This window comes from Marmota monax, unplaced genomic scaffold, assembly GCF_021218885.2.
Source record: "Marmota monax isolate L192 unplaced genomic scaffold, Marmota_monax_Labrador192_F-V1.1 WCK01_AAM20220418_F8-fsc00130, whole genome shotgun sequence".
Lineage (NCBI taxonomy): Eukaryota > Metazoa > Chordata > Mammalia > Rodentia > Sciuridae > Marmota > Marmota monax.
Window position 1 is genome coordinate 5,284,633 of NW_026693244.1, and position 15,216 is coordinate 5,299,848.

General features: G+C 40.6%; 1 protein-coding gene and 1 pseudogene across 6 annotated transcripts in view; one reads left to right on the forward strand and one right to left on the reverse strand.

Moving 5' to 3' along the window:
* Nucleotides 1-3,544: 3,544 nt before the first annotated feature.
* Nucleotides 3,545-15,216, forward strand: part of Ocln (occludin) — a 50,853-nt gene continuing 39,181 nt past the window's right edge. The window contains exons 1-2 of one of the 6 annotated variants that reach the window (XM_046456120.2): nt 3,545-3,684; nt 13,580-13,695. In XM_046456120.2, coding sequence (XP_046312076.1) covers nt 13,646-13,695 — 50 coding nt within the window. In that variant the 5' untranslated portion in view covers nt 3,545-3,684; nt 13,580-13,645. Of the gene's footprint in view, nt 3,906-4,006; nt 4,152-4,594; nt 4,826-13,579; nt 13,696-15,216 lie in introns of those variants that run through there. The other 5 variants (XM_046456121.2, XM_046456123.2, XM_046456122.2 and 2 more) reach the window with 5 other exon arrangements.
* On the reverse strand, nt 6,256-6,687 carry LOC124100630 (small ribosomal subunit protein uS15-like; annotated as a pseudogene).

Sequence of the window (15,216 nt, forward strand, 5' to 3'; positions counted from 1 at the left end):
TCAGTTAGTATAAATGGAAAAACCAAACAGAATTACCCTTAAAAAATTTAGTTGCCACATAAAGTTGTCTTTTTAAAATAAAAAGATCAACCTTTGCAAATTTTATATAGTTCAACTTAAATCCTATTATTCCATATGCATGAATTCAGCAGTAATTAGAAAGTAAGTTTCATTAAAATAAGGGTTTTTGTTTTTTGTTCACTACTAAGGGTTTTTGTTTTTTGTTCACTACTATGCAGAAAGTAAGCACTTAGAAAATATTTAGCTGGTGGTACAGCTAGTGGTAAAACATGTCCTTACCATGTGCAGGGCCCTGGGTTTTAGTACCGGGTTCCCAGTACTGAAAAAGAAAGGAAGACAGTTAGGCACAGTGGCACACACCTGTAATCCCAGTGACTAGGGAAACTGAGTAAAAGGATCACTTTTTTTTAAAAAAAACATGCCTTTATTTATTTTTATGTGGCGGTAAGGATTGAACCCAGTGCCTCACATGTGTCAGGCAAGCCCTCTGACACTGAGCTACAGCCCCAGCCCAGGAGGATCACAAATTTGAGGTCAGTTGTGGCAACGTGGTAAGACCCTGTCTCAAAATAAAAAAGAGCTGGGGATGTAACTCACTGATGGAACACCAGGTGATTAATCCACTGGGTTAAAATTCTAGTACCACAAAATGAAGAAGAAAAAAAGGAAGAAAGAAAGTTATTGAATGAATGATTTAGAAAGTCAAGTAAATGTAAGAACTAACCTTCCCCCCAGTACCATGTGTCTTTGAACTTAGGTTTAGTGTGGTAATAAGAAAATTAATCTGGCATGCATGTTACTCTATTAAAATGATAAAAAGTTGAGTTTAAAAACTAAAAACAGGTCCACATAAAACTTGTATATGAATGTTCATAACAGCCCCAAAGAGAAACAACTCCCATTGCTATCAACTGATGAATGAATTAAAAAAGTGCTATATCCATGAATGGAATGTCATTCAGTTATAAAAGGAGTGAAGCATTGATGTGTGCTACATCATGGATGAAACTGGAGAACCATATGCTAAGTGAAAGTGGCCAGACACAAAGGTCTTATATTATATTACCCATGCATATAACATATCCAGAATAGGCAAATCAATAGAGACTGAAAGTGTACTAGTGGTTGACAGGAGCTGATGGGGAAGATGAGGAAATGGGGAGTGGCTACTCTTGGGTATTGGTTTCTTTTTTTTTAGTGATGAGAATGTTCTGTAACTAGAGCATGGTAGTGATGGGATATAAAATCTTGTGAATATATAAAAGCCACTGAATTGTATGTAGCTCTTTTTTTTTTTAGAGAGAGAGAGAGAGAGAGAGAATTCTTTTTTAATATTTATTTTATTTTTTTTTAGTTTTCCTCGGATACAACATCTTTGTTTGTATGTGGTGCTGAGGATAGAACCTGGGCCGAAAGCATGCCAGGCGAGCGCGCTACCGCTTGAGCCACATCCCCAGCCCTGTATGTAGCTCTTTATCTCTTTCTCATTCCTGGGAGTTGAACCCAGAGACACTTTACCACTGAGCCATATCCCCAGCCCTTTTCATTAGTTATTTTGAGAAAGGGTCTTACTAAATTACTGAAGCTGGCCTTGAATTTTCAATCTTCCTCCCTCAGTTTTCCTAGTTACTGAGATTATAGGAGTGCGCCACCACATCCAGATGCTGTAAACTTTAAAAGGGTGAACTTTTTGGTATGTAAAAAAAAAAAAAAAAAAAAAATATATATATATATATATATATATATATATATATACACACACACACACACACACACACGGCTAGGGGTTGAACCCATACTAAACAACACTACCACTCTGCTACACTCTAGCACCTGTATTTTTCTTTCTTTCTTTTTTTTTTTTTACTTTTTTTGTAGTTGTAGATTGACAGCATGCCTTTATTTTGCTTATTTTTATGTGGCGCTGAGGATCCAACCAGTGCCTCACATGTGTAAAGCAAGTGCTCTGCCACTGAGCTATAGCCCCAGCCCCTATATTTCTTTGAAAGTGAAAAAACTGCCAGGCATGGTGGTACACCCCTGTAATTCCAGTAACTGGGAAGTTTCAGGCAGGAGGATGGCAAGTTTGAGGCTAGCCTTGGCAATTTAGCAAAGCCCTAACAATTCAGGGAGACCCTGTCTCAAATTACAAAAAAAAAAAAAAATAAAAGGTTGGGGACACAGCTAGTAGTAGAGTACTTGCCAAGAACTCGCAAGTTCAATCCCCAGTACTATAACAACAAAAACATTATAAAACAATAGACATGTGCTTACCAATCTGAGAATATTAGGAAATGTTCCCTAGTTTAATTATAAACCAAGTTGGAATGTTTGGAGATTTCAATAATCTGACAACAAATATTAAGAGGATTAACCTGACTTCCCCAGGGTTAATATCAATTTAAGCTGCATCATTCAAAACACTACCCAGTAATATTGAAGTAATTGTAGCAATGACTTTGTGAAAAAAAGAAACCAATTAGATTAGTTATCTATGTAGGCTGTTAAAATATTTTGTATTTATATAATGCTCTTACTTCCTGAAGTATTGAATTGTGCCTTAAGCCTTAAGAGCTAATGTATGGGAGAGTCACAGTTTTAACCACTTAAAGACAGAGAAGTGGGTGGGACTGGAAAGAAATTTATTAGCAATGCTGACATTCCAGATTGGAAGACAAAAAGAAGGAGGATTTAAGAAATTGAAATTCTAGTAATCAATGCAGATAAATTGCAAGAACTAAAATTACTATAGACGGGAGCACAATTTTAAGAAAAATACAGCATACATATATATGTTAAAGTCTACATCGTTAAGTATAGATTATGACTAAGAAAAAGAACTTATCAAACAGAACTAAGATTTTATTATTATTTCAGCCAAAAAATATTGCAATAGTTTAAATCCCCTTTAGACCTTCAGTCACACCACAATTATATTCGGGGCGGGGGTGGGGAAGAGGCTCTTGACCTGGTGATATGTAAAATGTCATATGCCCTTTGTTCCTGTTTAATTGAGGATTGACTGACACCAATATATCATTTCAACCACTCTGAGTAATGTTCCTTTTTTAAATTCACAGGTTCAAGAATCGGTCCTAAATTAATGCAAAGTTTTCGAGAAAAATTCGTTCTTTCGCTGGAGCGACGCATTTGTCTACTGTTTTCCAACTAACGTTTAATTAGATTTTGGGAGCAGTTAAGTTCGAGGACTTGCCTTTCTGGTCAAAGGCACCCTAGGACCCTCTTTCAGTAGGAAAACAGTCGCCTCCAGACCTTACACCCCGTCTCCCCGACAAACACTCCACCGTCTATCAGCAGCAGGCGGAGCTCAGAGAACGCCCCCAAGTGTGCCAGGACTACTCCTTGCCTGGAACCCCTTCTCCGCCCCCACTCCTTCGGACTAAAACTCGACGCTGTTCCTTTAACTCCGCGTGCTGCAAGGGTGTGCGGAGACCGGCCTGGCCCTCCCGCCTCCTCCTCCACCGCTCCCTTCCCCCTCCCATCCGAGTTTCAGGTGAATGGGTCAAGGAGGGAGGAGGCCGGCCACACCACACCTTCTCGATAGCGTCCACCTCCCACTCCCTCCTTCCTCCGGCGGAGGAGCTGGAGTCCGGGGAAAGCCGACTTGAGCGCTGTGGAGCTAGCTGGCCAAGGACGCAGCAGGTGGGACTCGCGGGCTCAGGGGTGCGGGCCTCCGGCACACCCGCCTGGCGTAGGTGCGCATGCCCCGGGGCCGGACGACTTGGGTGAGGGGAAGGAGGAGGAAGGCTGAGTCCCCCGCTCGGTCTCTGGCTGCCTGCTGGCTGCCCACTTAGAGTCAGGTGTTCCCGCCAGGTGAGCGCTTCTCGGCTCCTGCGGCCCGATGTGGGTCGGGCCTGGCTGCGGTGAGTGGGTGAGAGTTGGGTGTGGCGCCAGGGGCTCGCGGTACTGCCGAGGGTCCCCGCGAGGGAGTCTCGGTGCCTTGGGCTGGTAGAGGAGGATCTGGGGAGGACGCTTGGCGCTGGTTTCGGTGGTGGTTTCGCCTTGGGCTGGGGCTCGCGGGAATCTGAGAGGCTCGGGTCGGCAAAGAAAGCGGCGCCACGGAACTTGGGAGACTGTTTCCCTGGACAAGGGGCGACTTGGAGCGGCAGGTCAGTCTTATTCGCCTGAAAGGCTTGAAGCTACCAGTGCCCAAGCAACTTTCCGCTTTTATGGAGACGGGAGATTCGCGAACTACGAGAATGCTGCGCTCTGCTCTGGGTGCTGCAGTTCTGTGAGGTCCTCAGAGGCGCTCGGCGCCCTGCTCCTCGAGGTCCTAAGCCCGGGAGCGGGAGTGAGTGGGCCACTTGATGACCCTGAGGGCTTAGATCCCTGGGACCTTACAATATTTCCGCCCCACTCCATCCCTTGGGGTATCCCGGGGAGAGCGGGTGGCTGGGTTTACTCTGAAATATTCCTGGAGTCAAGGTGTGGGTCACTCCGGCTGTTTGAATGCACTTAGTGGGAGTTGGGTGAACCCGTGTCGATTTAAGCCGGGGGGTGGGGCGGGGAGTTAATTTCGAGTGAGGCTGGACTTCGAGGGAAGCTACTCGAGCTTCAGATTCTCACCAGTGACCAAAAGGCTGCTGCCAGGTGGGCAGATCTGCCCCGGGGCAGTACCTGCTGGACAAGCACTCGCTGGGCCGGCAGCTCCTGAGTTCCGCAAGGCGCACGGTCGCGGCGACCCGAAGCCGGCCGCGGACTTTCGAGACCTCCTTAGGCGGGGCCAGCACCGCGCTCGGCCAGTGACATGTTGTCTTCGTTGGAGGAAGTATGCTGAGAGCAAGTGGGTAGGGGGGCCAAAATGGCCTCTACATCTTGACTCTGGGCGCAAAACCCTGAGTCCCTGAGCCCGAGGAGAAGCCGCGGGATCCGCAGGCCAGCCCAGGACCCACTGGGCGCACTGCCCACCTGGGGAATTATCTAGGGCGGGGAGAAGGCAACCTTCCAGGCAGGTTAATGTGTGGCCCTCACGCACAACAGGTGTATTATTGGGATCCCTGGAAAAGAGAAATACTTCCAGTAAGGACTGCTTGTAATCCTGCTGAAGTTGAAAGCTAGTTTTTTTTTCTAGACAGAAGTAGGTTTCTCAAACTACATTTCTCCAAGTGTAAAACAGTAGTTCCTTCGTGTGGTACTTAGGAATCTTTATTTTCTCCCTCTGATGTTTTAAAATAGGCATTTAAATAGTGGAGCCACACGAATAGGTTTTTCTTCAAGAAAGTGGCGCTTTTTTGTGGGGGGGGCGGGTGTTTCGCATTTACTTAATTAGGTGTTTCTTTTGTTAGGCGAAGGAGAGGATAGCATGGTAGGTGACGTGGGTTCTTTACCTTAAGGTAGGTTTCGGGCTAATTAGGGAAGAGGTAGTGCCTCTTTGTGAGTCTGTACTAAAGGCAGATCCCATTAGAACTGCATTTTAAAGGAGGTAAACTTTTGTAGAGGAAACATGTTACAAATGGGCTGCTTTGAAAACTGCTTCAGCTAATCAGGGAAGGTATTTTTAGAATTGACTACTGTTGACTAGTCCATCCCTATGGCCTGGTTTAAGTTTTCTGCATCCTGTTTCATGTAAAAGTAAATTTCTTATACTTATAAAGATAATGTTGGAATTACTGCATTTTAGTAGGATAAAATATTACTTTTAGGGCTGGGTGTATAGCTCAGTGGTAGAGTGTTTTCCCCAGCATACATGAGCCTTGGGTTAGATTCCCAGCAAGAGGTCCAGGGAGGGAAGAGTTGTTTTTAACCATATAAAGGATATCTTTGACCTTTCCAGGGACCTCCCAGAGGGATATCTTTTTCCAGTTGCACTTTAAGGCTTACTTGATTAGAATATTTAGAACATTATTTCCTTCCAAATAACTGTTTTTTGTTTGTTTGTTTTTTGGGTAAGGGGATTGAACTCAACCACTGAGCCACACCACCAGCCCTATTTTGTATTTTATTTAGAGACAGTGCCTCACTTTTGCTGAGGCTGGCTTTGAACTCTCAATCTTTATGTCTCAGCCTCCCCAACCTCTGGGGAAATTACTGTTAATGGAAGTATTAGAGTAAAAAAAAACTATGCAGGTTTTTGTTGTAACTTTGTTTCAGACTCTGGGCTTCCAGCTGTTACTAATACTACTACTTTTTTTTTGGTACTTAACCACTGAACCACATCCCAGCTCTATTTATTTATTGTTTTAATACTTTTATTGCTTGATTACATATACACATTTATGCTATCAGGGCAGATGCTGTGGATGACTCATATTTCTAATTTAGGGGAAGAACCTGCTTGGTCTTATAATATCGAGCCAATTCGTGAATTTGGCTCTATCAGAATCAGGTGGAATTTAGCATCCTTATTCTTTCTATTCCTCTCAAGATGCTTTTGAACAGCAACTGCTTTCTTAATTACATGGTAGAGATCCTCAGGAACATCAGGAGCAAGTCCTTTGGATTTAATGATTCTCAAAGATTTTATTGCCAGTCACAAAACGTACTCGTGTAACACCATGTTTGTGAGTCCCTCCATATCTCGTCGATTTATGGGGGAGTCAGACCCTTCTTGGACAGTTTGTAAATCTGCTCCTTCACATCATTAGATGGCAATTTCAATCAGGTGGGGATGCTGGGGTGAAAGGGCAGAGCTGACTGGAACAGCATGCATGCATGCTGGGAGCATCCTGGAGCCTACATACTACCCATGATGGCAGCAGTCAGGCAGCAAAAAAACTAATTTTTTATTTTGAGACAGGGTTTCACTAAGTTGTTTAGGGCCTTCCTAAATTACTGTGGCTGGCTTTGAACTTTTTAAGAGAGAGAGAGAGAATTTTTTAATATTTATTTTTTTAGTTTTCGGGGGACACAACATCCTTGTTTGTATGTGGTGCTGAGGATCGAACCTGGGCCGCACGCGTGCCAGGCGAGCACGCTACCGCTTGAGCCACATCCCCAGCCCTGGCTTTGAACTCTTGATCCTACTGCCTCAGCCTGCCAAGCTACTTGGATTAGTACTTCTACCATTGACGGTGGTGCCAATCACTTAGGGATTTTACTGAAGTACATATTCTGATTAATAGGTTGGAATGGGTACTGGGATTCTGCTTTGCTCCCAGGTGGTACCCATCCTGTTCTGTGTCCTTTTACCCCCTTTCTTTGCTCAGAAAGTAAGCACTTAACTACTTTAAATGACCTGAATTTGATAAAATGTATTTATTAGGTTATTAGATTTATGAAGGAAGAATTTCAAGGCATTCATTGGTGGGTTGAAATTTCTGGACTATAGATTTTATTAATCAAATTTTGACTGAGCACTTCTTTGTGCTAGAAATTAGTCCTAGAGATCAGGGATAAGTGATGGTCAAGACAGATATGCGTCTCACAAGCATTTGTGAGACGCATATCTGTCTCACCTTGTCTTCCAGGGAGGTGGAGATGGTGGCAGTAGAGAGAAAGAGGCAGACAGAGACAGGGAGGGAGAGAATGAATAATGGTTTTAGGTGTGGGGGGAAATTTGGGCTGAATATAAAGCAAGTTTGGTGTGATGGAGTGAGTGACCTGGACAGCATTTCTGAGGTTACATTTGAACTGAGACTTGAATATGAGAGCTGTCTAGACAGGAACTTGCAAGATCAATGCCCTCCTCGGATTGACTCCTTCATTCTAGGCAGAGTCTTAAAATATGTGGGTTTTTTTAAAGAATCACCTTGGAAACCTTATTAAAAACGCAATTCTGACACAAAGCTAGGCCATTTCAAAATTTCAAAATCAGCCAGATTTCACATTTTTTAAAAAATATTTATTTTTAGTTTTAGGTGGACACAATATTTTATTTTTACGTGATGCCAAAGATCGAACCCAGTGCCTCACACATGCTAGGCGAGCGCACTACTTGAGCCACATCCCCAGCCCAGATTTCACATTTTTTAAAAGACAATGTGTTAATGATGTCCTATAATCCAGATAGAATCATTTAACATCAGGTACAATTTAAACTTTTTTTTTTTGTACTGAGAATTGAACTCAGAGGTATTTTACCACTGAGCTACAGTTCTTTCCCAGTTCCTCCCTCCTAACCCCAGACACAGGGTCTCCCTGAGTTGCTGAGGCTTTTGCTAAATTGTTGAGACTGGCTTAGCCTCCTAAGTCACTGGGATTACCGGTGTGTGCCCTGCCCAATTTAAACTTTTTTATTTATTTATATGCGATGCTGAGAATTGAACCCATTACCCTGATCTTTAGATAGTTTTCTTTAAAAGAATAATTTGAGGGCATAGCATTTTGAGACTACCTTCCTCCCCCGCAAGTGGCTCACTTTATCACTAAACTACATCCCCAGCCATTTTTTAAATTTTTGTTTTGAGACAGGGTCTCAAAAAATTGCCCAATTTGGCCTTAAACTTGTGATTCATCCTCCTGAGTAGTTTGGGATTACAGGTGCACCACTGCACCCAGCTCTTCTCTTGCTTTTTTTTTTTTTTTTGTTTTTTAGTTTTAGATGGACATAATACCTTTAATTAATTTTTGAACTTTTTTTTTAGACATCGATGGACCTTTATTTTATTCATTTATTTATATGTGGTGCTGAGAATGGAATCCAGTGCCTCATACATGTAAGGCAAGTGCTCTACCACTGAGCCACAGCCTCAGCCCTCTTGGCTTGCTTTTTTGCCCCTGCCTCTAAAATAGCTTTCTCATTTTGTCTCTTTCACAATCTAGACACATTAGTAGAGGTGATCAGTGGGCAAGTCCAGTGGCCTTTTCACTTGTTTTATTTTTTCCTTCACTCAATACATACCTAGTGTTGCTAGGCTGGGCTTCTTCTCCTTTAGCTGTTTCTGTAAACCACAGTTGCAGACTTTGCCTTGTAAGAGACACCCCGCCTCAACCCAGTTTAGTCTCCAAAAAATAACACAAAATAACATGTTTTGCATACGTGGCATGAATGTAAATCATTATTTGTTATTCTTGGAAGAGGGATAGAGTCAGGGTGAAGGAGAGACTTCCTAACATTGAAAAGAAATCTGCCCCTGTGGTTTTGGCTTGTTTTTGTTTTTAACCATTTCTAGAACTACAAAGACAGCTCTTAAGATATTTCAGGGCTGCCAGAGTGATTCTTCTAATGTCAAGTTCTCCAGGCCAAACATTTCCTGTTTTTCTAATCATTTCCAATCAGACATGTTTTATTTTTTAAAATTATATATTTTTAAAAGATTCTTAACAATCTTAGTTACCCTCCTGGAGAGTTACCTAGTTTACAACTTGAACGGATTTCAAATTTTGTTTGTTCTATTTAATAACTGTAGCATTCCTAGATCTGAGCATTATTTCTGTGAGTGCTCCTAGAGTTCAGGATAATTTTGTAACTTTTGTTGTAGTGTTCACTAAGGAAATGCACTTTTCAAATGAACATCTGTTAAGCCAGGTCCCCTTTATCCTGCATTGTAGTCTTGATTTTTTTGAATTGAGTTTGCTTTGTTTTTGATGCTGGGGATGGAACTCAGGACCTTACATGTCCTAGACAAGCACTGTATCACTGAGCTACACTCCCAACACTGTTTTTGGTGGCATTGGGAATCAAACCCTGCACATGTTAGCAAGCACTCTGCCATTGAACTATAACCCCAGCCCTGAATTTCCCTTTTTGTATTAGTATTCATGCCTCCAAATACCTACTGCCTAAACTCTTAAGTTTCTCACCTGAAGAATAACTGCCTTACTATGAATGCATTTGCTCCTTTTCTTTAATACCTTATCTTACTTATCGTAGCCCAATGGTCAGGATTATGACCCACTTTGACAGAGGAGGTAGGTCCCTGAAGCTCAAAGAAGATAAGGAACTTGTTTCAGGTTGTGAACCAGTAAATAGGGGCTGTTAAAACTACTAAGTTTGCTACAACTCTGACTTTATGGAGATGTTGCTCAATGTTGATCGGTCCTAATCAGTGGGTTAGTTATTCCTGTTCAGTGTTTGATCAACTGCAAATCTGAATAAGCTTGTCTGGCTGACCTTGTCTGTGGTCACCACTATAGACCTCCCTCCAGGTAAGCATAAATGGCCCATTCTTTTGTACTAAGTAGATGCTATTATTTAGCCCCTTGGGAATCTGCCCAATACACAAGCATGTATTCAAGTTTCCCAGGATTCTTTCTCTCTCTGAGTTTCCTTCATCTACTAGTCTGGTAACTTCCAAAAAAGAAACAAAGGTGTGGCATGACTTGTTTTTAATGAGCTTTCTAAAATTATTTGTTTCACAACCTAAAATCTCTGTTATTAGAGGAGACATGACAACTAAACTCTGAATCCAGGAAATAGCAGTTTGAAAAGAAATTTTGTTTGAATTTCTGACAACTTCAGCTTAATCTGAATTAATTTAGAATTTTCAAAATCTACCTACCACTGAGCCTGGAATTTGGGGGATAGTCTTGAATGACTGAATTGTAGGTATAGAAGGGATAAGATTCATCTAAGGTCAATATTTACTATTTTACATTCAGCTTCTAAAATAGGCTACCATATTTAATGTTTAAATTCAGTTTTTTTTTTTTTTTTTTTTTTTTTTTTTTAAATATTTATTTATTTTTTTAGTTCTCGGTGGACACAACATCTTTGTTTGTATGTGGTGCTGAGGATCGAACCCGGGCCGCACGCATGACAGGCGAGCGCGCTACCGCTTGAGCCACATCCCCAGCCCTAAATTCAGTTTTTTTAATAAGGTCCTTTTTCTGAACATTAATTGGGAAGAAAATCTGGACTTTTACCTTTCATAGCACCATAATATTTTGGCCTAATACTCAATTATATGTGTATGTTCACCATTAGAATATGAAGAAATTTATTTGGGTGTTACATATGGTTTGTATATTTTTCTATATGTTGTACTTCAGGAAAGTGGAGTTGTTTTTTGTTTTTGATATTGGGAATTAAATCCAGGATATGGCTCTGTGGTTAAACACCCCTGGGTTTTAAATTGTGATCCTCCTGCCTCATCTTCCCAAATTGCTGAGATTATAGGTGTGCAGCACCATACCCTGCTATTGTTATGGATTCTAAAGAACAGTGCTTAAAGAGTTTGAATTGATTTGTTCTTCCCAGTAAAGTCATGTACAATTGCACATACTTTATTTGAAAAGGAAAAAATATTACACTTTAATATACTCAGAGTATAGATCTTGCTCAAGTGTCATTTGAGGATAATGCCTTAGAAATTCTGTTCATTTGATCTGATACTTATTATTTTCAATCTTGAAAGCACAAGAAGCTTTGCAGGTAAAAATGTCCATGGTCCAATCTGACTCATTAAACATTCAACAAATATTTGTATGAATGTGTTAGTCATGTTTTAATCAGTGAAATAGGCAAAAATTCCTGCTCATGGAATTTACCTTCTGGTGGATCTCAGAATTCCCTATTCCATAATTACTGGTGTCCCCTGGAAATAACTTTTTTTTTGAACCTGGGATTGAACCCAGGGATGTTTAAGCACAGAGCTATATCCTCAGTCCTCCCTGTCCTTTTTAAAATGTTTTATTTAGAGACAGGGTCTCACTAAGTTTCTTAGGGCCTCATTAAGTTGCTGAGGCTGGCTTTGAACTTGCAATCCTCCTGCCTCAGCCTCCCAAAATCACTGGGATTACAGGTCTGAGTCACCGTGTCCTGCCTCCTGGAAATAATTTATTGCTGCTATATTAAGGAATATAACTTACTGCTTATACCTGAGAGGCATGAAGTGCTATAGCTAATGTGCTGAATACCTTCTGGGGTTTCCAGCACTGGATTTTCTAAAAGAAACCTCAAGCTTTTTGGGTTTGGGGATTGTGTGTTTACCTCATCACATTGAGGTAAGAGTAGCTAGTCTTTCCAGGACAGCTCTTAGTGCCCATGGATTCACCTGGGACCTAGGCAGAAGATATCTAGTCTTACTGCCTCATGGACATACTACCAATTGTCTACACCACCCAAAAGTTAGCATATCACAAATGGAACTCATTTTTAAATGCTGTGGTAGTGGAAAGCTCATGAGATCTTGTGGGTTCAACTCACATCTAAATGACTCACTGCCTTCCTCTGGACTTTAGCATAATTACTTCACATCTCTTTCTGACCTTTTCTGCATCTATATGTGAAGTGGCTAGTCAGGGTTGTTTTAAGGGTGAAATGAGAAATTTATGTAGAGTGCCTGGCACATTGCTACTTATGTGATATGTTTGTTTTCTTCCTCTCTTAGCTCCTAAGTCCTTCGTTACCTTTCCTGGGTTTGCTATAGCTGGTCCAGGTGCTCTTTTTAACTCTGGCCTCTTTGTTCTAACTTATTCATATCTCCTCTGCAGAGAATCTTGAATGGGCTCCCTATTTCCTACTTGAATGAGGTGACAAACTCCTATCAGACTTTGACTCCTTTTTTTACCATAGCCTTATTTTAAGAGGTTAATCATGCTAACATGTCCCCACCTGGTTTCTTCTCTTCTACAAAACCATCCACAGTCATGTCAGTATCTACCCAGACTTGGTGTCCTTCCTTCTTTCCAGGATCCCATCTTCTGGATCTTTAAGTATTTTATATTTATACCTGTACTGTATCTTATCATGTATTTCAGCCTTGAATAATTCCTGAAGTGATGACTATTTTGTGTGTGTGACTTAAGGAGAACGGTGTCCCAAACTTAACTTTCACAGTCTTCTCTGTATATTTAGGCACTTAATAAATATGTGTTGATTGAATGAAATTCCTTGCAGATGTTTAGGGATTTGTGCTCTGAGGAGTTTTAGAACAATCTTTCTGCTTTTTTCTTAGAAAAAGACCTTTTTTTTTTAATGGTACTGGGGGCTGAATCCAGGGGTGCTCTATCACTGAGCCACATGCGCAGCCCATTTTATTTAATTTTATTTTTTATATTTTGAGACAGGGTCTGGCTAAGTTGCTTAGGGCCTTGCTAAATTGCTAAGGCTGATCTTGAACTTGAGATTCTCTTGCCTTAACCTGAGTTGCTGGGATTATAGGCATGCACCACTACACCCAACAAGATGGGGTCTTGATAAATTGATCAGGCTGGCCTCATGCTTTTGAATGGCTGAGATTACAGGCCTGCACTGCCACACCCAGCTAAAGGCAAACTTTTTAATCAATTAGATTATGCTTTAGTTTACACTGAGGGGCTAGTATGTGCTAGACTATGTGTCCTTTCATATGCATTTGTTTTAATAAGCTTTCAAAAGTAATATGAAATAATTTACTTTTGAGAAATTTTCTTTACAGTTCCTTGTTCTTTGAGGTGACTACTTTAAAAATATTTTCACTTATGCTATAAAAGGCTAATTTATGAAATTTTCATTACTGTAATAGAACTTGGGATTTAAGGATGCTTGTGTCCTTTGGATGTGCAGAGCATAATGCTATGAGGAATACAGGGCAAATAGTTCTTATACTCAGTGATTACATAGTGTAAAAGTGGCAGTGTAGCATGAATGGTTGCTTGGGGTTGGAGTCAGGTTTTCTTCATGATGCAGGAAAACTAACCTCAATAGTAATGACATTGCCCTATTGTCATTGTTTAGATTGGTTCATCTTGGGAGCTACAGGGAATTGCTCATCCTAAAAGCAGGTGACCAGTGACATCAGTCATGTCATCCAGGCCTTTTGAAAGTCCGCCTCCTTATAGACCTGATGAATTGTAAGTAAATCATTTTTTAGATTTTTCGTTTTAGTAAGGTCTGACACATGTGAAAAAAAAATGTGTATGTTGAAACTTTGATCTATTAAATGTTCTTTTTTTTTTTTTGATACAGGGGATTGAATCCAGGGGTACTTAACCGCTGAGCCACATCCCCAGCCCTTTTTATTTTTCATTTTGAGACAAGGTCTCAGTAAGTTGCTTAGGGCCTTGCTAAGTTGCTGAGGCTAGCTTTGAATTTATGATGCTCCTCCCTCAGCCTTCTGAGTCACTGGGATTACTGGGAATGCATGACACGTGGATATTAAATGTTCTTAAAAATTAAACAATATGTGCACTTGTATTAAACTATAGGGCTGGGATTGTGGCTCAGAGGGAGAGCGTTTGCCACACATACTTGAGGCACTGGGTTCAATCCTCAGCACCACATTAAAAAAAAATAAAGATATTGTGTCTACCTATAACTAAAAATAAATAAATAAATAAATAAACTGTACCAGGAACACCGAGTGAAAAGTATATTTCTCTTTTAATCTTAAGTTCTAGCATGACAGCTTTTCTCTCCAGAAGCAACTACTGTCACCCATTTTTTCTTCCTCCTCAATTCTTTTTCTTTCTTTCTTTCTTTTTTTTTTTTTTTTTTGGGTGCTGGGGATTGAACCCAGGGGTGCTCTATCACTGAATTTTTAAATTTTGAGAAAAGAGTTTTGCTAAGTTGCCCTTGATGGCCTCAAACTTGTGATCCTCCTGCTTTAGCCTTCTCAGTAGCTGCAATTACAGATGTGTATCACCACACCTGGCTCCTAACACCCATTTCTAATGTTTGCCTCAGGATTGTCTAGGTTGATATTTGTGTGCATATTTATTCCTTTTTGTTTTTTACACATGATATGAAACTTCAATATTAACAACTATTTAAATGGCTATTGGGAACATATTGCAATTTTTAAAAATAACAGATTTATTGAGATATAACTCATGCACCATAGAATTTGCCAATTTAGAATAGACAGCTCACTGGTTTTTAGTATATTCATAAACTTAAACAACAATCACCACAATTAATTTTAGAACATTTTATCATCTTCCAAACCTTCCTGTTAGCTCACACTTCCCGTACACCAGTCCTATGCAACCACCACCTACTTTTTGTCTCTGTATTTGTCTACTCTGGATATTTCATATAAATGGAATCATATGATAAGTGACCTCTTATAACTGGCTTCCTCACTTAGCATAATGTTTTCCATATTGTGAACTTTAAAAATGATTCTTGCCTTTATATAAAACAAGTCAATTTGAGGGTTCTTGGGTCCTTGGTCATTTGGGGATTTATCAGTGGATTATATTTTAAATTTGACATCAAACGTGGATAGGAATTTCTTTTTAAAAGTAGTTGTAGCTTTAATTCTGATAACAGGAAAAAACACATTTCTCTTGTACTCTTACAACACAATCATTAGAGAATGCCTGTATGACATCTGGTCATCAAAATGTGTGGGGATTTTTCCTCACTAGCAT